This window comes from Aspergillus viridinutans (genome assembly GCF_018404265.1).
Source record: "Aspergillus viridinutans IFM 47045 DNA, scaffold_7, whole genome shotgun sequence".
In the NCBI taxonomy this organism is placed as follows: Eukaryota; Fungi; Ascomycota; class Eurotiomycetes; order Eurotiales; family Aspergillaceae; genus Aspergillus; species Aspergillus viridinutans.
Window position 1 is genome coordinate 838,592 of NW_025091223.1, and position 20,645 is coordinate 859,236.

The 20,645-nt window shown below is 51.1% G+C and overlaps 9 protein-coding genes and 5 non-coding genes across 14 annotated transcripts; 5 read left to right on the forward strand and 9 right to left on the reverse strand.

Moving 5' to 3' along the window:
* The first annotated feature begins 383 nt into the window (after window positions 1–383).
* Window positions 384–469, forward strand: Aspvir_008771. The gene has a single exon. It is a non-coding gene; the product is annotated as a tRNA-Tyr (tRNA).
* A 440-nt stretch (window positions 470–909) lies between these two features.
* Aspvir_008772 lies at window positions 910–996 on the forward strand. Its single transcript has one exon. It is a non-coding gene; the product is annotated as a tRNA-Tyr (tRNA).
* Window positions 997–1,364: 368 nt separating this feature from the next.
* On the reverse strand, window positions 1,365–1,450 carry Aspvir_008773. Its single transcript has one exon. It is a non-coding gene; the product is annotated as a tRNA-Tyr (tRNA).
* Window positions 1,451–1,836: 386 nt separating this feature from the next.
* Aspvir_008774 lies at window positions 1,837–1,923 on the reverse strand. Its single transcript has one exon. It is a non-coding gene; the product is annotated as a tRNA-Tyr (tRNA).
* Window positions 1,924–2,389: 466 nt separating this feature from the next.
* On the reverse strand, window positions 2,390–2,475 carry Aspvir_008775. Its single transcript has one exon. It is a non-coding gene; the product is annotated as a tRNA-Tyr (tRNA).
* Window positions 2,476–3,030: 555 nt separating this feature from the next.
* On the reverse strand, window positions 3,031–4,711 carry Aspvir_008776 (putative integral membrane protein Pth11-like; the record flags this gene model as incomplete). The annotated part of the gene is made up of 2 exons (XM_043271934.1): window positions 3,031–4,273; window positions 4,350–4,711. The coding sequence occupies 2 exons, from the start codon at window positions 4,709–4,711 to the stop codon at window positions 3,031–3,033; spliced, it is 1,605 nt and encodes a 534-aa protein (XP_043127869.1).
* Window positions 4,712–6,836: 2,125 nt separating this feature from the next.
* Aspvir_008777 (histidinol-phosphate transaminase) lies at window positions 6,837–8,286 on the reverse strand (the record flags this gene model as incomplete). Its single annotated transcript, XM_043271935.1, has 3 exons — window positions 6,837–7,899; window positions 7,970–8,143; window positions 8,201–8,286. The coding sequence occupies 3 exons, from the start codon at window positions 8,284–8,286 to the stop codon at window positions 6,837–6,839; spliced, it is 1,323 nt and encodes a 440-aa protein (XP_043127870.1).
* A 356-nt stretch (window positions 8,287–8,642) lies between these two features.
* Window positions 8,643–10,258, reverse strand: Aspvir_008778 (phosphatidate cytidylyltransferase; the record flags this gene model as incomplete). The annotated part of the gene is made up of 2 exons (XM_043271936.1): window positions 8,643–10,172; window positions 10,244–10,258. The coding sequence occupies 2 exons, from the start codon at window positions 10,256–10,258 to the stop codon at window positions 8,643–8,645; spliced, it is 1,545 nt and encodes a 514-aa protein (XP_043127871.1).
* A 975-nt stretch (window positions 10,259–11,233) lies between these two features.
* Aspvir_008779 (DNA-directed RNA polymerase core subunit RPB5) lies at window positions 11,234–12,088 on the reverse strand (the record flags this gene model as incomplete). The annotated part of the gene is made up of 3 exons (XM_043271937.1): window positions 11,234–11,759; window positions 11,832–11,914; window positions 11,993–12,088. The coding sequence occupies 3 exons, from the start codon at window positions 12,086–12,088 to the stop codon at window positions 11,234–11,236; spliced, it is 705 nt and encodes a 234-aa protein (XP_043127872.1).
* A 537-nt stretch (window positions 12,089–12,625) lies between these two features.
* bfr1 (putative nuclear segregation protein (Bfr1)) lies at window positions 12,626–14,446 on the forward strand (the record flags this gene model as incomplete). The annotated part of the gene is made up of 3 exons (XM_043271938.1): window positions 12,626–12,754; window positions 12,977–14,164; window positions 14,231–14,446. The coding sequence occupies 3 exons, from the start codon at window positions 12,626–12,628 to the stop codon at window positions 14,444–14,446; spliced, it is 1,533 nt and encodes a 510-aa protein (XP_043127873.1).
* Window positions 14,447–15,000: 554 nt separating this feature from the next.
* Window positions 15,001–15,933, reverse strand: Aspvir_008781 (uncharacterized protein; the record flags this gene model as incomplete). Its single annotated transcript, XM_043271939.1, has 1 exon — window positions 15,001–15,933. One exon carries the CDS (start codon window positions 15,931–15,933, stop codon window positions 15,001–15,003), a length of 933 nt encoding a protein of 310 aa, XP_043127874.1.
* A 339-nt stretch (window positions 15,934–16,272) lies between these two features.
* On the reverse strand, window positions 16,273–17,726 carry Aspvir_008782 (DUF409 domain protein; the record flags this gene model as incomplete). The annotated part of the gene is made up of 3 exons (XM_043271940.1): window positions 16,273–16,687; window positions 16,734–17,352; window positions 17,402–17,726. 3 exons carry the CDS (start codon window positions 17,724–17,726, stop codon window positions 16,273–16,275), a joined length of 1,359 nt encoding a protein of 452 aa, XP_043127875.1.
* A 362-nt stretch (window positions 17,727–18,088) lies between these two features.
* On the forward strand, window positions 18,089–19,003 carry Aspvir_008783 (uncharacterized protein; the record flags this gene model as incomplete). The annotated part of the gene is made up of 4 exons (XM_043271941.1): window positions 18,089–18,092; window positions 18,238–18,400; window positions 18,459–18,673; window positions 18,732–19,003. 4 exons carry the CDS (start codon window positions 18,089–18,091, stop codon window positions 19,001–19,003), a joined length of 654 nt encoding a protein of 217 aa, XP_043127876.1.
* Window positions 19,004–19,444: 441 nt separating this feature from the next.
* On the forward strand, window positions 19,445–20,437 carry Aspvir_008784 (oxidoreductase, short-chain dehydrogenase/reductase family; the record flags this gene model as incomplete). Its single annotated transcript, XM_043271942.1, is given in 3 exon segments — window positions 19,445–19,517; window positions 19,589–20,105; window positions 20,119–20,437. The coding sequence occupies 3 exon segments, from the start codon at window positions 19,445–19,447 to the stop codon at window positions 20,435–20,437; spliced, it is 909 nt and encodes a 302-aa protein (XP_043127877.1).
* Between the last annotated feature and the right edge of the window lie 208 nt (window positions 20,438–20,645).

The following is a 20,645-nucleotide window of genomic DNA, read 5'->3' on the forward strand; positions in this document are numbered from 1 at the left end:
AAAAGAACGCCACCGTCAACTTGAAGCTGTATGGCACATGAGTTATTCAAGTCGGTCGATTTGTTGCTGTCGGTCGCAAGTGGTGGTTGTCAAGGGACTGGGCTCTGTTTACAGGCTTGTTTGGGTTAAAGGACGCGCTACCCCGTAATGACACGAGCACACGTGATCGGACTGTCAGCACACTTCTGCTTCCTACATTGCATACATGGAAATAGCCATATCCTGTATGATAATGGATTCCTCGTAGAAAGTTACATTGCATAGGTGGATCGTGAACGTCAAGACGACAGTTGGAGCAAGGGACTGGCCAACTGCCTGAGGAGAGGTAGTTTCTTTGGGAAGGGACCATATGTGGTATACTTTTTTCAAAAGCACTAACGAAACCCCCGATGGTCTAGTTGGATATGGCGTTCGGCTGTAATGGAATATTGTAACCGAAAGGTCGCCGGCTCGATTCCGGCTCGGGGGACGTTATATTTTTGTCTTTTTTTCCCTGTTTGCTTGGACGCATTCATCCAATAAAATCAATTATTGTGTGCTTTTTCATACTCCGTCAAGTATCATGAGCATTTATCATTGCCGGCTGCTCGACGATATGTGACAAGTGCAAAGATGTCGAAATATGTTGCTGCGGATCAGTGCCCGATTGCCCACGACACAGCATTGAGGTGGAGGATCCTATTGCTCTAATGATGTTTACTCTGGAGATGCGCAACCATACAGACCAATAATTGGCTATTTGACCTGGCTAGTAGATACAGCGATGTCTTGCATGGTTCCAACAAAAAGGTATCTACTGAGTACAAGAGCTCTACGTACGACAGGTGTGTGCTGCTAAACTGAGGTGTTTCCGTTCAAGCGTCTAGCTTTGTGAGTTTAAATTTTACATCGAGGCGGATGTCTCCGAAACCCCCGATGGTCTAGTTGGATATGGCGGTCGGCTGTAATGGAATAATTGTAACCGACAGGTCGCCGGCTCGATTCCGGCTCGGGGGAGTTAGAGATATTATTTTTTGTTTTTTGTTCTTCTTTTGACTGGTTAGATCCATTCTTCGATTGAGTATATTTTTAGTTCTCTGAGAATAGCTTCGTTCCGCTGCAACGTGGATGATATGCAGGGTACACGCCAGTCTGATACAATGGTGTCTTCCATCCGATGGTCTGGCCCCTTGCGTCCCCACGTGTCACGGGCATCAAACTCGTCCAGCAGGACCAGCACCGTTTATAGCTACTTTATTCTTGTAATTGGCTTGATCTATACTACTTTATGGTTTCCATGATTGGTGGGCGCAAGTTGGTGCAGCAGCTTAGGTAGATCGGAATGAGAGAGGATATTTGCAAAGAGCAAAAAAGATATCTCATAATCCCCCGAGCCGGAATCGAGCCGGCGACCTGTCGGTTACAATATTCCATTACAGCCGACCGCCATATCCAACTAGACCATCGGGGGTTTCCGAGATGCTAACATTGACCTGTTATGATCTCATAAACCAGGGTCAGGTCAATGACCAGCCAGTTCTCTTTTCGAATACCAACATATCGCTGAAAAATCGCTTCAACTTCCAGCAGAGTAGAGCAACCGGGTCCTGACATCAATCTACCAGTGCCAGTAGCTGAAATGCGGCGGAGAAAGACAGCATGGATGCCTACGCTCCAACTTCCACCAGCCAGTGAGCCTCGACGTTCTTAAAAAAAAGTACCTTAGCTAACTCTGCCGCAACCCCACTACATTGGCTACACCTACGTGCTTAACGAGGAAGTACCTTACTTAGCCTCGAGGGCTTCATCTCCGCCTCTTTACGATCTAAAAATTAAACAGGCAAAAAGATATCCTGATCCCCCGAGCCGGAATCGAGCCGGCGACCTGTCGGTTACAATTATTCTATTACAGCCGACCGCCATATCCAACTAGACCATCGGGGGTTGAAGGACGATGGATAAGGGTCAGCATTCACTAAGTCTGATGTGAGATGGACTGTTCTTGGACTGTGGCCAAGTTCAGGGTTTGAGCCGTTCAGGTAGATAGGGCAGTCTTCGGAGCTGGCTTGGCTGAGCTCTTCAAATATGAAGGACGGAAAGATGATAGCAGTCTGTAGTAGCAGTGGGCAAGCAGTTCTTCAAGTGACCGGGGGATTTCTGGAGCGACTCAAGGACCAGTTCCCTACACAATCAAGATGGGTTTCGATTTCAGTGTGGTATGTCGCACAACTCTGAAATTCTGCAAGCAAGTTTGAGGGGACTCCCGATGGGCGTGCTCTTCTCGTCGATGGTTTTGATTCATGGCCAACTGGATGGAACAAACCACTGCTTGAGTTAGACGCGAGGCGAAAAAGAGAAAAGAGGAAAAAAATAGAAGTGATAGAAGGGGGGGGAAAAAGGTAACCCGTACTCCCCCGAGCCGGAATCGAGCCGGCGACCTGTCGGTTACAATTATCCATTACAGCCGACCGCCATATCCAACTAGACCATCGGGGGTTGTTAGGTTGCTCCCTTAAGCCCCTAATTGACTGATAGGCAAATCTCTTGACACATGAGAAATGCAAAGTTAAATTCCCGACTGCTCTGCTTTTGAGGCCCTACCAAGTCTCATGGATTATAGATCTTTTTGAACGTTATTACGAATAACAGTGCTTGCATGATCAGTGCTCATGGTTAGCTCCTATTTCTTGCTGGCACCTCTCGAATTGGTGACAATATATATAGATCTGATATGGCCGACCCATTCTCTAGAAGATTATGAATATCCTGGTTGCCACAGATTGACTGTTGGTATGTCCAATAAATATTCCCCTAATTGGGTATAATATAGATCCAAACCCCACCCAAGTTTCGAACAATCCAAATGGAATATGTAACCAGTGCCGGAGCACTGCAGTACACCAACGCCATCGCTAAAGCACAAAAATGAGGCAAAACCCCTAGGTCTATAACCACGGACCCAGTTGAAAGCCCAAGAGGGGTAAACAAAACAGAAAGTAGGTCGTGATGCTATCATACAGTACATTCGATCGTATTCAGACGTCAAATGTCTCATGTGTCCCTCGAGAGAAGCCCGCCGACATCCTGGAGCTCCACATCACCGGACGTTTCCAGAATGGGCGCGTGTGTATCCCGCTGGGAGTGATACGGAGGCACAGGGGGATCTGTTGAGTCGCTAAAGTGGACACTCGAGCCCCGTCGGCGGCCATTTCTCGTGTTCGGTGGGAGTAAGCCCCCGACGTCCTGCAGGAAAGCTCTGCTACCGTTGCGATATTGTTGCGAGCCAAAGCTCGGCTCGCGATGACGTGTCGACTCGGCAGAAGAGTTGTGAGACCCTGGCGTTAGGGAGTCGTCCAGTAGCCCGCCGACATCGAAGATGGAGACTTTGCTAGGGGAGGAGAGGGCGGCATCGTTGGAATTTTTGTGAGGGGTTTTGTTGGTCTCAATGTACTCATGAGGGCTGATCTTCAGCTCCAAGCTACCGGTTGTAGACGGTATGTCGTCATCTGTTCCCATCGAGTGACGCTGGTTGCCAAAGGACCAATTCGGGGTCAGCTTCCCCGTTTGGGCCGTGAGGGGATGGTGGGGTACGGCGATTGGAGCTGGACGGGGGATCTTGTTGTCCGAGGAGTGAAGGTCAGGAGCCAGTCGCATACCCAGATCGCCCGCAAGATCCGAGTCGCTGCCCCATTGATGGTAGGTAATGGTGGCGCGGCGCGTCGAGCTGTGATCCATACTCTCGCTCACCGAGGCCGAACCAACAGCCTTCTTAAACTTCGCCTTCTTAACGCCCTTATCTCTGACGAATGAGCCGATGACAACTGCGTTGGAGACCGCCGTCGCGGCTAGAATCTCTAGCGACGCTAGAAGCGATCGGTATTGCTGGGATCCGTTGTGCCAAATTACCGACGGAACGCGATAGCAGGTGATCCCAACCAATATCAGAGAGAGGGCAAAGAGCATTGCGAGGATCACCTTGCGCTTCATGGGCATATGCGTCATTAAGACAATCGGAATGGGATAGGCGACCAGAAGCAGGTCGGTGACGATGTCGCATGCCCCCATCGTGATCAGGTTGGCATAGCCCAAGCGACACTGCGGCCCTGGATCCGGAACAACCTGCCAGTAGTGGTCAAAAGGCTGACATTCAACGAGAGTCGCAATCAGCACCGCGATTAACGTCGACGCCAGGAAGTAGTAGATGATCTGGAGGAATATTCGGAGTGACCGCTGCCAGATCATCCCTGCAACTCGTTTCAGAAACTCGCACACGGTGAATTTCGCAATCCAAATGCTGTTCGCAGAAGTAAATCATCAGTATACCCGCAAGGACAAGAACGGAATCAAAATTCGGGGGCAAGGCGTATTACAAAATCGCATAGAATATTCGGGCGGCAAGGACCAGCCTGCTGCCAATTTCTCTCTGGCGTATATCCTCCTCGGTCAGGCCAGCCGTCTTGGTATTGTTCGTGCCATAGAGCAGTACCACATGCACCAGCGCCATCCGGATCAACAACGGAATCACGCTGACCATCATCATCTTGTCCTCTGGGAAGAACCGCTCAGTCCGGACATAGCGACCACAGACACGGGTTATAATGAAAGCCAGGGAGAATCCGGTCGCCCACCAGCTCACCAGGAGTGTAGGGTGATCATCCAACCGTGTCCGAATGTCCGGGGGCGTCTCCGAATAGATCCCTCGTGTGGTCAGCATCGATTGGTATAAATCCATGGCCGCTGAGCCACCTCCGAAGAGGGGCCAGGGATCAACAGACGGCAAAGGCGTTTCTTATGGGGGTGAATCGATGCTAAAATGTCCGGAGAATGTGCTGTGTGAATCGGATAGCTTCCAATTGATTTACATGGTTCAGCCTTGAGTACCATCGAGGGACCACAGTCAATAATGCGCACGTGCTCTAACTCCGGGGAACAGTGTGGGGTGAGGCAAACTAAGAGATCGGAGGGGAGAAGACGGAGAATTTCACGCGATGACACCTAAGGGTCGAGCAAGGGTGGGGATTGATACTTGATAGATGGAGATGAAACGACGGCGGAAAAGTACCCCAGAATCAAGGGTCCTTGGAGCAATAATGATGATAATTGTAGTTGTAGCGTACAAAGGTCCCCAGTTATTGTTGATACAAGAAGAGAACAAAAAGGGAACAATGATGACGAGAGAGCTCGAGAGGGAGCTTCGGATTCACCGCCGTTTTGAAAGCGTCGAACCCGTTGATATATAACTAGGTACCAACCAAGGTAGCAAGGAAAAGAGCTTGGACAAGCTACCAATTCGACAAAGTAAATAAATAAGCCACGCCACGAATCTCTCGCCCTGGGAGAGCTGGAAGGACCTCAAGGTAAAGTAGCGCGATGAGCGCAGGTGGAGATCAAACTGCCCAGTCAGTCTATCGTGCCTCATCGCCATGGTACTAGAAAACTGCTCAACGGAAATTGAGAGAACCCAGACTCGATCCAGTTAGCAAATACTCTCGGCGTCTTAAGGGCAAGAGATAACCAAGCCCCCGAAGATAACACCAGGGATTGGGAGGGGAAGACTTGGCCCCTGCTGAGTGGTCACTGGCCATTAGCTAAGAAGCTCGTGTGATAGCCTCCTGATATGACGGGAGACGGGTATTTGAGGGTCGGTGACTGGGATTGGATGCTGGGCATCGAGAGGGACAGAGGGAAGATACGGGAGGCAAAAGACAGGGAACTCGCTTAGATAAACTTGTGGAGAGAGAGAGGGTCGAAGATAAGTTCAAGGCTAACAGCACAGGCCAAGATGGGCGCAACCAAGACGAATAGACGATGGCACGCAGGTGATGAACCACCCAACCACCGACCGAGGATGAGACGGGAACTGGACATTGGATCATGATGTGACCGGCTCTCTAGTTATGCTTCCTCTAGATAGTCCTACTTGCGTTGAACACTTGATCTATGGACCATCCGCAATGGGGTGGCTCGGGACTCGTCCGTGATAAGAGGCTGAGGGATGGTTGAGTTGTGCCAACTATCTACAAGCAAACACATGACAATAAACACCGCACGATGCCTAGGTTGATAATGATAACGAGGCTAGCATTATTATTTCTCGGGTTGATTGCATGCTAGTCAAGCCAAATTGGCCTAGACTATCTATCTACTGTGTAGACTAAGCCTGCTTTCGAGGGGATGTTGCCCAACGCCATAGTACAACCTACTATGATCTGGTCTCGAACGATACCACTAGACTACCTTACTTTTCTCTTAGCTCTTTTGAACAAGTGTTTTAAGTGCAATGTCGCCTCGAAATGGAGATTCACCGCTTCCATCATCAATGTAACTTATACCATATATTATAAACTCGACTGACATTGTCTCAAAGCTTTCCTTTGCAGTCCCTTGCTTTGTGCCACCATGGTTCCCCTCCCCCACGTGGAACGCAGCTGACCGGGCGGATGTTACCAAAGTCTGAACTGTAGACTACATGGACAAGAGGAAGGGGAGATACGGCAGACGCACAAGTAACTTTGACCAGGATGGACAAGACAGAGAGAATCAACCGTTTCACACCGCAGATTAATATTCCCGATCCATGCTTGTGCTACGCCAAATGCAAGTCAGACAGACAGGCAGGGTTCGGCCGTTCTTTTACGATTTAGTTTATCTACCTGGTCACACTGTCCATGCTTTGGAGATCAAAGATGCAATGTGGTACGGAGTGGCTGACTATATTATACAACCTTTCAGGCTCTCCCTCCGATTTGGGATTACCGAGTTCAGAGCAGATTCGTGCCAGATAGCTTTTATTAATCACATAATCTATATCTAGTAACCCGAAAAATATTGTATTAAAATTGCTTTACCCAGAACAATCAGGCAACAACCTGATTGGCTTGGTTCTCCCTGTTCATCTCGTCCCTGACCGATTTGATTTCCACCCCTTTCAGGAGACCATCCAGCACGGCCCTTAGTTCGCGTAGGAACCGAGTGACCTCTTGCTCTGTTCCTACAGTAATCCGCAGACAACCCTCACATCCGGGTTCCTTGCCCCGGAACCGGACGACGACACCCCGCTTCTCAGCCATAGCCTCGTACGCCGCCAAGGCCACAGCGTTACTGGGCTTTCCGCCCCCACTGGCAGGCTTGTCGAGCATTTCTACGAGAAGGAAGTTGGATTCCTGTCCACCGAGGAAACGACCCACACCTGGGATCTTGGGGAGCTCCTGTAACATTCGTTCGCGCTGAGCAATGATCTGTTCGCGGTACTTGCGCATGACGGCCATGTTCTGAGGCGACAGGGCGGCGGTCGCGATCGCACTCGTCGGGCTTGAGATGTTGTAGGGGGCTTTGAGGCTGTTCAAGAGCCGGGCAATTTCCGGGCTTGTAAATGCAACGCCAAGTCGGATGCCTGCTAGTCCAAAGGCCTTGCTCAAAGTTTGCATCACGACCAGGTTGGGCCATTCGGTCACCCATTCGGCAAGACTGGAGCCCTCGGGCGCAAAGTCAATATATGCCTCGTCCACAATGACCACCCCGTTCCACGTGGGGTGCTCCAGCACCTTCTGAATGTCTTCCTTCTTGATCAGGTTCGCAGTGGGGTTACCGGGCGAGCAGATGTACACCATTTTGATCGCCGGATCCGCAGACAATGTCTCGTTGATCTTGTCCGCTTGCAGTTGGAAGCCATTGTTGACGTCCAGGGGCACCTTCACAATCTCGACATCGTTGACTTCCGCGCTGACCGCGTACATGCCATATGTAGGAGGGCAGGTAAGAATCTTGTCCTTTCCAGGAACACAGAAACATCTCAAAAGGGCGTCAATGGCCTCGTCTGACCCAACACCCACGAACATGTTCTCCGGCTGTAGGTCCTTCTGTGTGTGAACGTGGGTGTTGCGAAACTTGCAAAACAACTTCTTCAATTCGATCTGATGTCTGCGGTCACACACCATGTCAGTACGAATGGGTTGCGTTTGCATGCGACCGCGGAAATCGCTACGCTTACGGGTCTGGGTATCTGTTCAAGCCCAAGAAATCAATCTCGGGATTCGAAGACCGCGGCGAGCCCCCATTGACGGTGGATTCCTCGAGTGTGCCTTCGGAATTGAGCGCAAGTCCTGGGCCGTAGGCGTTCTCGTTCGCATCGAGCAAAATGTTCGTCCCGTCATCTTTGTAGTCACTGACTCATTAGCTCTGGCGACGGACTTTTGCAAGCCATGATTCTGGGGAAACACACTCTCTTGCGCATCGATAAGGCTGCAGCCTTAAGATGTTCGGACGTGCGCACTTTGAAAGATCGAATGGCGACGATCTTGGAGCCATTGTGTTGGTTTGGATGATGATCTAACAAGGAATTTCTTGGAGTTCAAAAAGTGGTGGGGGGATAGCGGGGAGACAGAAGATGATAACTCCGGAATCCGGTGTTGAATTCTGACTCAACTACTTGCACTGAACGATGACTCAATCTGGCCCACTGCTGTATTCTATTCTATACCACTTTGTTTATTGTATGTCAATGATGTGAATGTAGCTGGTGACCGAGCATAGTAGTTACATATGTACTTCATGAAGAAAAATCGAACAACGCCTCGATATGCCTTAGGATTTCCAAGAATCGCCAATCCTCACCACCCGTGTATTGATGACACCCAAGATGAATTGCTCATATGAAGAACGGTCTATTCTTGTTTCGAAGGCGTCTCTTCGGCTGAAGCACTAGCTTTCCGGCCCGAGGTTCTGTACTTGCTTTGCTTTTCGCTCAAGTAGCGCCAGGTTCTGCTGATCCCTGAAGTAAACAAACCCTTGATGGTCTGAACGGTACTTGGCCAACGAATCGTCTTCATTATTGACTCCTGTACTTCCTTCTTAAGGTTCTCATCAGCTGCGATTCGTTGCTCGAATGGACCGCCCTGCCTCCGTCGCACTACTTCGGAGTCGCTGTCGCTGCTCTCCTTCATCATTTTGTTGAACTCGACTCGGGGAATTTCGAATCGAGATTGATACTGAAAGTACAACTTCTGCTTGAATGATTCGGGTAACCGCCGTACCATATTGCCCCGTTTCACCGGGTCCATATCCTGTGTAAGACGCACGTTCGCATTGGGGTCGTCGATCCAATCTTCCTCCGTGCAGCGTCTGTCGTTGAACGTGACGTTGGGAAGATTCTCAATGAGAGGTGCATATAGCCGCCGGAAGTGCGCCATTTGGCCGGAGACGATATTCCGCACTTTCCGGGGGTCCTCCGCCGGCAGTGACATGCGGAGATCTCCCATATAGCTGATTCCCGCGATAGTGGTGTACAGCTCGAATTCGCTGAACTCGGCTGGCAATAGCAGCAGTGCTACCCGGACCGCAGACAGGAGGTTAATCTGGTTGGCTAAGCGTACTCTGGGGTGGTCGCGCAGGATCTTCACTGGTTTCTGTAACCGTCCGGCGAGATACAACGTGTCCCATTGACTGAGATCCCTACACAGGGTATCCAGGTTCACGACTCCGTATTTGATTAACGTGCCATTAACAGTCACGTAAGGATTGAAGTATACACCTGCTCCGAATCCGTCTTGTACCTGTGAAACTAGGTAAGACCCAGTAGACCCCAAGGCGGAGTAATGGTCACGGTGTTGACTTAGGTTCAGTGCGTGCCAATGCTGACTATATGATACCCCAAAGATAAAATCAATCATCTTGCCCTTGCCTTGCTGCATTTTCTGAATTGCAGCCGGGGCCGATGGGTGGCATTGACTGGACCCCGTTGTACTGCCGGACTGAGGGAAGACGCCGGAACCGTAGGCGAAAGCATATCGGATCGGAGCGCGGAACTGCCACAGAATCTGACGCAGGGCTTCTTTGAATTCTTGATTAATGATCATATGCTGATTGACGCCAAAGTCTTTGGACGGTAATTCTGAAAAGGTAGAGATTGAAAGATTTGGATTCTCGTCCCAATCTGCTGGCTCCGAGAGCGAAGAGGAGGTAGAGAATGAAGCTGTAGATTGCGACGGCGTCCAGAGTCCATGGCTGGAAGGATTGGAGCTTCTTCTTAAGGTATCATGGTTACCGGACGGGAAGAAGGTATCGGTTGACGAACGTGAATGAGAGTCGTTGGAAAAAGAGCGTAGAGAAGTCCGGGTCCGGGAGCATCGCGGGATTGACGGGTAAAGAGAGCGTAAACGCATGTAAGAACCCGGTTGAGTCTTCACAAAAAGAGCCTGGTGGGAAATTGGGTTAGCATCTTGTTAAGCCAAGAGCAGATCAAGTGACAAACGTGGGAAGGTCTTACGGTCACTTCTTGCATGATCACGATGCCGATGAAGGAGAATGAAGGGAAACGTGTATGCAGTGGCAGCAATGGAGTCACAAAACAAACAAGAGGTGAAATCAAAATCTCAAACCAACATTTTCGAGAATAAAGATCAGATTGAAATTGAGAGGCTCATTGAAGAATTTGCGCAATAAGAAAAAGACGGTACATATGGCCGAGGATCACAAGCAACGATTAATATTTGAGAAACATCAAGTAACTAGCAGACTCAACCTAAATCACGGGGGCGGCACACTCTAGTTCTACGATCTGACGTACTCTCGGCAGCGTTCTCGGCCTGTCCAGCGCCGGCGGCTATGCTATCCGTGGGGCCCTTGCAGCCTGAGGCATTAAAAGCACCAATTGACCAAGCCTCCTGAAACTAAGGGTCGGGACAAAGTCATGAATTTGATATCAACCATTTATCCGAGTCTTTGTATGAATTCCGACTGATTCTATACCTGAAGTGGTTATCTAATAGGAAATGTCGGACTTGCATACACACATAAGATCACAAAGAAATGAAGAAAGCTTGGTGACGAAACAGTTCCCGACCAAAATTGAAGTCTCTCTTTCGCCCGTGCGCCATGCTGCCCATAATACGTACAAGTGGACGAACTTTTCGATGTTTTTCCTTTTGTTCTTTCTTGATCCCCTTCCTGCAACCACTTGTTGCCGGCGTTTACCACGCAACAAGACTCTCCAACCTTGGTTTCGTTATCCGAGGGTATAATCGTAGTTTCAATTCAAGATCACCTCCGGGCGCTTCTCATTGAGCGCAACGAATTGTACTGAGAAATGTAGACCCTGGTCCTCTAAGCAGAGCGGAGAGACAGAGATATAACCCCGGAGGACTTCAGGTCGACTCTTACGCAACCGACTCATGAAGATGTGAAAGGCGCACAAAAGGTCTTCTGCGAACGATTGTGTCGCTCAAAAAGACATGTGTACTGATGCAGTCCAGCGAGATTAAATTACCCACCGATAACTGGCATAGCGACCGGCGGTTTCACTCCTTCGGATAATCTTGACGACCTGTCCCCGCCGCAAACCCAAGTACCTCGCGACGGGATCAGAGACCTGGATACGAGGCAGTTGCGACTCCTTCAATCGATACCGCTGGAGCAGATTTTTCTTCTCCTCCGGGCTCAGCAGGACGTGCTTGGGAACCAATTCGTGACGGGTGATGTTGACCAGTAGATCCTGCTCCTGGAAATGCTCACAGATACGACCAGGAATACCACTCAGTAGGCGCACAGCAGATGGCGAGATTGGCGTCTGAGTGATGAAGACTCCGGTGTGAAAGTTGTTCTCATCGACAAAGTGATTGAAGGCTCGAACTTGCTTGGTACCGACACCGGTGGAATCGGCACAGAACTCAACGTAGATAGTACCACAGTCTGGTTGAGGGTCCGGGTTGGCCGGGGTGGGCAAAGGTGTGTATTTGGCTTGCATGGCTGCTGTGGGACGAGCGCTGATTTTCATCTTGGTGCGACTGTATGGTTGAAGAAAGTGCGTTAGATAAGTTGAATAATGACGAACAAAGAAGTCCAGGGTAGTCGCATACTCAGGGAATCCCACAGGGTCCGCGTATTTCTGTCTAAACTCATCAAGGGGAATTTGAATTTCTTCTTCTGTGACTTCGTACCCCTACAAAGCAGAACGATCGTGTTAGTGTAACCGCACGACAACGCAGCGCAAACAAATAAAAGTTTCAGAGACACTCACCCGATCCGCCAGCATCTCGAATACCGTCCTCCAGGTTCGCCAAAGTCTGGTCATCTCGCGGTCGGCCTCCGCGGAGCTGGTGTACTCTTCATCCATGGCTGAAAGTTGAATGTAACCACGCCTGTCCGCTGGGTCAAGAGGAAAATGTGACAAGAAGAAGAAATGCTATCTCGGTGAGAGCGCCGAGAAATTTGTTAGGCGCAGACGGGGGTCGTATGGAAGAAAATCGGTTGATAAGTAGAAACTTGGATGCTGTTGGTGATCGAAGTTCTCGAAAAATCGGGCGGACCTGCGCTAAGAGCGCCAATGGTAAGCGCCGCCAAACAGAAGAGAATCAGACGCCAGTAAAGGCCGGGCTTACCATAGAAGAGCTAGGGAAAAAAAGATAGTGAGTGAGCCAGGGAAAGACGAGAGGCACGAGTTCTCGGTCCCCTTCCCCAACTTTCCGCCTACCTGGCAATTATCAATTATTTTTGTGTATCACTCTCGTGTTAACTACCCTCCTTTCTTCCCACTCCCCTGAGCTGTGTTTCTCTGCGATTGATCCACACGATCAATCTCGGCTCACTTTTGAGTTTCTCACTCATCTCTTCCTCCTTCCTCCTCCCTCCCCCTCTTTAAGTCTCAAAAGTCATGGCTGCCGTCGTCAATGTCGCTCCTGCTACGGAGCAGAAAGCCAGGCCTACCAAGCCCAACGAGGAGGCTTTCAAGGCCGATCTGGCTCAGGCTGAAAAGGAGCATGCTGCTGTCCAGGAGAAATTGGTATGTGAAGTCTCCGTCAATTGATAATGTCCATTGTTCTATTACTTTGTTTCGTTTGATGCTCCGCACAATGCGCCTCTTTTTATTTCTTCCATACCTCTACCCCTCCCTCTGTGGAAAACGACCCTCACACTTGTATCATTTCTCTTCTGCTTTAAGGATATGCGTATACGACCAGTTGCATAATTGTATAGCATATAAGAAGATACTGACTATACGCAGAACCAAATCAAGGCCAAGATCGAGAGCGCCAAGCCTAACAACCAGGACTCGCCCGCAGCCAAGAGACAACAGGAACTTCGTGCTGAGCTCTCCTCCATTCGTCAAAAGCAGCAGGGATTCAAGGCCTCAAGAACGAGCACCCAGGAGAAGATCAATGCTCTGGAGTCGACCCTCAAGGCCCGTATTACCGAGCAGAACAACTCCCGCACTCGCATGCCATTCAAGAATGTCGAGGATATTGACCGTGAAATCGCCCGTCTCGAGAAGCAAGTCGATTCTGGTACTCTCCGCTTGGTGGACGAGCGCAAGGCTCTCTCCGACATCTCGACTCTTCGTAAGCAGCGCAAGAACTTTGCCGGCTTGGACGAGGCGCAGAAGGTCATCAACGACCTGAAGGCGCAGATTGCTACCCTCAAGAAGACTCTCGACAACCCCGAAGCCAAGGCTCTGAGCGACAAGTACACCGAGATCCAGAAGGAGCTCGATGCTATCAAGGCCGAGCAGGACAGTGCCTTCAAGAACCTGAACGCCCTGAGAGATGAGCGTACTAAGCTGCACGCTGAGCAGCAGAAGAAGTGGACTGCCATCCGTGAGATCAAGGACAACTACTACAAGGCCCGCAAGGCGTACAAGGAGTATGAGGACGAGGCCTGGAGGATCCGCCGGGAGAAGCAAAAGGCCCAGCGCGATGCCTTTGAGCGCGAAAAGAAGAAGAAGATCGCCGACAAGAAGCTTGAGGAGGCTTCCCGTCCCGCTTACACTGACGAGATTCTCATCGCCCAAGGTCTTATCCGCCACTTCAACCCGTCCTACGACTTCTCCACCCTTGGTCTCGATGACAAGAAGGATCAGTCTTCCGCTTTCCGCGCTCAAGTCGGCCGTACCGTTGACGACTCCAACATCAAGGGCATGAAGGTCCTGAAGAAGGAGGACCGAGAGGAAGACTATTTCATCGGCACCGGCGGCAAGAAGGGCAAAAAGGGTAAGAAGGGCACCGCCAATGGCAGCCCTGCCCCCGGAACTCCTTCCGAGCCCACCAAGTTCAACCTCAACGTCGGTGTCATCGAGGACTTTGCCAAGGTCAAGATCGATCCTCCTATGAACCAGTCCGATGTTCCTGCTGTCGTCGAGAAGCTTGCAGCCAAGGTCACCGAGTGGAAGAAGAACCAGGCCGCTAAGACTGAGGAGGTGAGTTAACAAGAGTTAATGCAGATATTTGCACAAGATGTTCGATGCGCTGACTGATTTGTGTAGAACATCAAGAAGGCTCAGGAGGAGATCAAGCGTCTGGAGGAGGAAGAGGCGAACTCTGACAGCCAGCGTGCTACCGACCATGCCAAGAAGGTCGCTATTGAGAACAGCGGTGTCAATGGTAAAGTCTCCGCCGAAGCTGAGCTGAACCAGGAGAACGATGCCACCGCGGATGTCTCTGAGGAGCTCCAGAAGGCTTCGATTGAGGACACGGCATGAAGAGAAACACGAACGATATAGACTCGATCTATGCCCATCGCATGCACATTCCATTGCATCAGCGGGTGCTTTTTGGCATTCTAGATCTGCAAGAGCTTCTCCGAAGTTTGCATTCTCATTTTCTGTGATTCCTCCCAAGCATTGCTAACCCGAGCTTTTTTCCGCAGCCCATTTCACCTTTTCCACATGAAGATGTCAGTGGGCATGGCTGACTCCGAATTTCCTTTTCTTGTTTTGTCTTTATATATCTTTGTGATACAGCCTTCTTCTGGAGGCGGCCGGGCATTTCCCCTCGTGACTTATATTCTCAGTGTAATTTCAGGTTTCATTTCCGTTCTGCTCCCTGTCCCGACGTGTGCCATCGCATGCAACCCCTTGTCTCCTCTCCGATTCATGTGGTCTTCAAAAGTGTTTGCAGAGAAGGCAAAAAGATTGGTTTAGCGAGTTCATTTCAGCCTGTAAGTAACGACATGGGCGACTGGAAATACTATTTAGGAGATGCATTGCCTGCCTGATGCTCCAAGTAGTTTATCAAACATCATAACATTATAACATCATGAGCAGGGATGCTGTCCCTCATGACCAAACACCTCTGCCAGGAAACCCACAATTGTGTCTAACTGGCTTGAACGTAAGAGCCAAATCTCACCTTGCTGTGAACCAGGACGAGCATCCCAAACCACCTTGGCAAACCCCAAGCGATTTAATGTCTCGCAGGCTGTCAACCCCTTTCGAATATCCGAGCACGGATTATCCTCCAGATAGCTCAGAAGAACCGGAGTCTCCAGCAACGCCTCCCCAGCCTCAGAATCCACCTCCACTCCGTCAGCTCCCGACGAACCCTCTAACCCTCCCATCCTCGCCTCATCTTCAGCAAGCCAGCCCCGGCCCCGGCCACCTAATCCCTCGATCCCCTCCGCGAAAGGAACCCACCCGTTCACCCCCACGAACCCACCCAATCGTCTCCGCGCAGCGAGTAATGCAGCAGCCGCAACGGCCATCCCCTGCCCGAACCCACCCAGCACCACGCGGCGACTGTCCCCGCCCAGCCGGCCGACTTCCTCCTCTACTATTTGCAGGATGTACTCTACGCAGGTTTTTAGGTTTTGGTCTCTGTTTTCGTTTGTGTCGTCGTCTGTGGCTTCTGTGGAGGGCTGTGCTTGTGCCTGTGTTTGTTGAGGAGAATCTGCGCTTGCGTCTTCTTTCGCATCAGTGTTGAAGTCGATGTGGGCGTCGATCCAATCCCCCCTGCTTGCGTGGCAGGTATCTATCTGGCGGGGCTGAGCAGAGGGAAACACCCAGCGGCAGGAGGGGAAATGCTCGAAGATAGATTTTTCAGCTGTCGCTGTTGCTGTTGTTGAGGCGGCCAGCGCGGCGGCTAGCTCGGCGCCTGTGCTGTTGGTGTCGTGCAGGAGGATGACGGTGGAGGTGTGGGAGGGGGTGGAGGGGAAGTAGACATGGCGGGGTGGGAAGAGTTGGGCCACCATTTTGGAGGCATCATCGGGGATGGGGAGAGGGACTGACAGGGAAGAGAGAAGAGAGGGTGACTGGGTGTAGTTTAGCTGTTATATACCTGGACGTGGCTGATTATGTTTAAGACTGGGGATCGTCATGTCGGGTACCTGCTTCGGGGTGCGTAGACCAATTGTGCCTAAGTAATAAATGGGATGCAGAGAGCCACTAGAAAACAGGTTTCTGTGCCTATTGTAATTTCACCTATTTCAGGTGATTTCTCTTCCCTTGCATATGCTATAGAACTTAGTATTATATATTATAGACAGGGTGACAGTGAGGTAGTTCAGCTTTATTGTTCCCCTCATGAGCAGTCATGCCGGCGGTAAGAAAGAAGCAAAAAGGACACCCTGAACAGCAGCATAGGAAATCATATAGGTGACTGCCAGGTTCGCATACGAGCGCTGCTTCTGACTCCCAACCTCCTTCTTGTCCAGACGGACCGAGGAGTACTCCTTCATGAGAAGATCCGCGATCCAGAAATACCACACGGGATAGCCCGAAGCCATGCGCGTAATGATCTGAACATGGTGTTTGGCGAATGTCAGGATGGCCAGGATGAGCTGGGGAGCCGCCAGGCTACGCAACACGCGGCTTGTTCCTGTCAGTCTGCCTGACTCGACGTCGAGAGTCCAAAGGGCAGAATACGTCATGATCGCTAGCATTGGACTGGCCAAGGCGAACAGGGGGATATTGGACACAGTCCAATACCGAAGAAACCCATTGTTCCTATGGAAATAGTCAGCGGCGTAACGAATACCAACTAGACACGTACCAATAATGGTCCTGGACGAAGCTGTAGATAGATGGAAGACTCCTACGACACCAAATCCTTGGTTCTTCATCGTGCGTATATGGATAATTGACGCAGAAATCCCGGTAAGCAATGTATTGCGGCACCACAAAACCAAGAGCGGTGCAGACACCGGCTATGCCAACGGCGAGTAGCCGACGAGACTTTGCAAAGGTGACGCCCCTGGTCATGGAATACAGCAGTCTGATTGCTTCCTCGAGAAACAGCAGGCCGTTGAGGATACCATTGCCGCGAATAGTCGTGGCTAATCCGCACAGTATACCCGCTAGTGGTATGAGAGCATCTTTGAGCGTGGAGGCTCCTGATAGACTGAAGCTCTGAACGAAGAGAAAGTAGCCTGTGAAGCTCAGGAAAGCATAAGTACTCTCCCCGTACGGAGCCGAAAGGAAAAGTCCAGCAGGTGAGAATATATGTAAACACGCCGCGACGAATGCGAGCATGCGGCCCTGCCTTCCGGAAAATATGGCACATCCTAGACGGTAGAGAACCAGCACCGACAGGCCATGAGCTGCATGAGCTATGATAATACCGGCGATGTGCTCCCTGAATGCGCAGTCTACGGCGCCTGTCTGTTGGAGAGCTAGATAATTATTAGTCGGCCACTGTGCAGCAGTTTCAAAGGCCCTCACCATTGGCAAAGAAATTGATGAGCTTGGTGAATCCATAACCGAATGCCCATTCTTGCTCGAAAATATAGCCCCGGCTTGCGACCTCGGTGAAATAAATAGCGTCCCATCTGGTCAGCTTGGTGGAAACCAGACGCAAGCTCGCTATGAATGGTCCATCGCCGTCTTCATTGGTTGCATTTCGGTTCAACCGAAGCGTGGTGGAGGTGTCGTAACCACGGCCAGGACTGAAGACAGCCAGGAGAAGTAGAAGAGTTTTCCAGAATCCAAAGACAGCCAGTAATGATTTATAGGGGCGATTAAGAGAAATTCGGAATGACCACGACATATTGTGACAACATCCAGCTTGGAGAGGAAGACGCGTTGATGGATGGGCGCGACCGAGGTGTTGTCACGTAGATAATCTTAACGTAGTCCACCGCAGTACGACAAATTGCGACAACCCTATCCTACAGCATGCTGACCATGATCTATAACTTCAACCACATCTTGTCATTTCCCAAGCGATGCCTGAGGAAATCCTGCCCAGGTTTCCCATCAACAGCTTGACAGCATGGACTTTAAGCAATTCAGCTTTGGGTTCAGTTACCTCCAAAGGTGATCTCTATTCTCCGTAGTGTCGGATTTAGTATTTTACACTCCGGAGAGTCTCAGTCATCTGCGCGAGTCCAGGCACATCTTATGGCCAATATGGGTATAAATACTTTGATTGACATGCCAGGAGTTGTGATTGTCTTCTCCAGAGCTAAAACAAACACCAACTTCTCAAGTTCAATCCAAGAATCTTTTAATACAAAGACAAACTCAAACAAATGACCGGCAGTGACGAGTCTATGAAGTGATCAGCCTGGAGTTCTACGCCGATGCCGTTAACGAACCGAAGGCGTTCGAAAATTTCACTGCCATTGATGGACCGACTCTCTTGAATGAATCTGGTGTTGGGCCATGGACATATCTCCCTACCGCTTTGAATACCCCTGCTTACGCCGCCGAAGACAAACGGTACGTGCCATGTTGCGCTTGCATTGACTGGCTCGGCTAATACAGAGCCACTTGATAGACAGCAGTTTTGGACCGTCAGCTTCAAGGCGGATCCGCGGGCCATTAGCATCGTCAATCACACAGTCTTTGATCAGGCACGCGCGACTCTACAGCATGTCGCTGACCTGTCGATCAGCTTCAGCTTCCAGCCCATCTCCAAAGCATGGATCGAAGCCGCCAAGGCTCTGGGGGGTGATGCCATGGATTTGGACCCCAACGATGCTCCATTCATCGGTAAGCCATGACCTCCATACAAACCCTTTGCAAGCCGCTCGCTCACTCAGTCGCCCAGCCGGCCTCATGTCCAGCACCTGGTCCAACGCCGCGGATGACGCCGCGGTCCGCGACTTCTCCCGTAACGCAGCCAATTCCATCAGCCAGCAGACGGCAGCTCTGGGTCTAGGCCATTCGTTCCTGTATCTCAATGATGCAGGGGTTGGACAGACGCCATTCCGCAGCTATGGCAACGGAAGCAGTCTGCAACGCCTGCAAGCCATCCAGCGGAAATACGATCGCGATGGCGTGTTCCGCAACCTCCTGGCACATGGATTTCTCCTCCAATGAGCGGGAAAATACGGGATGTATTATATAGTGTATGTTCCATGATGATGGGGTGTCGCAGGTACTCGCGAAGTACAATTTCACGGATTGGGGGTAGCGTGAAAAGCAATACAAGTGAAGTGTGATAGAGGCGCCTGGTGCTTACATGGGTCCGGGACGGCCTTGTTTGCTTTTTTGTCGTCTTAGACTTGACTCGTATGGTAGACGTCGCTTTAAATTGTGCCATACTCGGCCTGCGGATGAACATAAGCCCCCTGGTAGACTGCGGATCGGGGTCGGGACAACTCAAGTGTTCGGTGACTTTCCTCTTTCGGCGAACAAAGGACGGCATCGCGAGTGTTCATTTCCCCTATCAATGTTCTGAATTCTATTTCATCTGTCGACTTTACAAGAATCGTCACTCCCCATTTCGCTGTTGTCAAGGCAGCTTCATTCCTACGCATCATGGCTGGCGTCTCGTTCTCCCCGGAGAAGGACATCCCCAACCTCTCGGGCAAGGTCATCCTGATCACTGGCGGTCTGTCCCTTATGAACCTTTACCCGGAGGTATTCGTACCTTATTGGTGCCTGATTATTGACAACGCCTAGGAACGGCCGGTCTCGGAGCAGCAGCGGCCATCCACCTCGCCAAGCACTCTCCTGCGCACATCTACATCAGCGGCCGGAATGCGAAGAGTGCCGACGCCGTGATCCAACAGGCGCAGAACTCAGGGACCAAGGTATCGTTTCTGGCCTGTGATCTGGCCTCCCTCGACTCGGTCAAGAAGGCGGCCGAGACCATCCTGGCCCAGGAATCCCACCTCGACCTGCTCATGTGCAATGCCGGGATCATGGCGGTGCCGCCGGCCAAGACGAAGGACGGCTACGAGGTCCAATTCGGAACGAACCATCTGGGCCACGCGCTGTTAATCCAGAAGTGTCTGCCGCTCCTGCAGCAGACGGCCGCACTCCCCGGTGCCGATGTGCGCATCGTCATCCTCACCTCGTTGGGGTTCCGCATGCACCCGGGCGCAGGAATTGTCTTCTCGGACCTGAAGAGTGAGCAGAACTTCAGTGCGTTTGGGGGCTGGATCCGCTACGGCCAGAGCAAATTGGCCAATATCCTGTATGCGCGCGAGCTGGCACCGTCGCTATCCGGACATCACGTCCGTGTCCGTCCATCCCGGCGTCGTTGGTACGGGGTTGGTGGAGAATCTGGGCTGGGCGAACCGCGCGTTTGTCTATGTGACGAATATGGGGAAGCTGATGAAACCGGAGGAGGGTGCGTACAACCAGCTGTGGGCTTCCACCACGCCCAAGGAGAACCTGAAGAACGGGCAGTTCTACGAGCCCGTCGGGATCCTGTCGTCCAAGTTGGATAAGGTCTCGAAAGACGACGCGCTGGCGAAGCAGCTGTGGGAGTGGACGGACAAGGCGCTGGCAGACTACGTCCATTAGTGCAGTTTCTATTCTACAGACGAGGGAGTGAATTCAATGCGTCCACCTTGTTCCTTCCAACTACTATCTCACCATCATGGATTGACAAGTCAACAGCTCTGTTTCCGCCGAATGCGGAACGGAATGGTCTCCCCGGGGGGGCATGGCACCGACGCCATAGAACTTTTTGTCGGCAGAGGGCAACCATCCTGCCGGCCGGTCCACAATC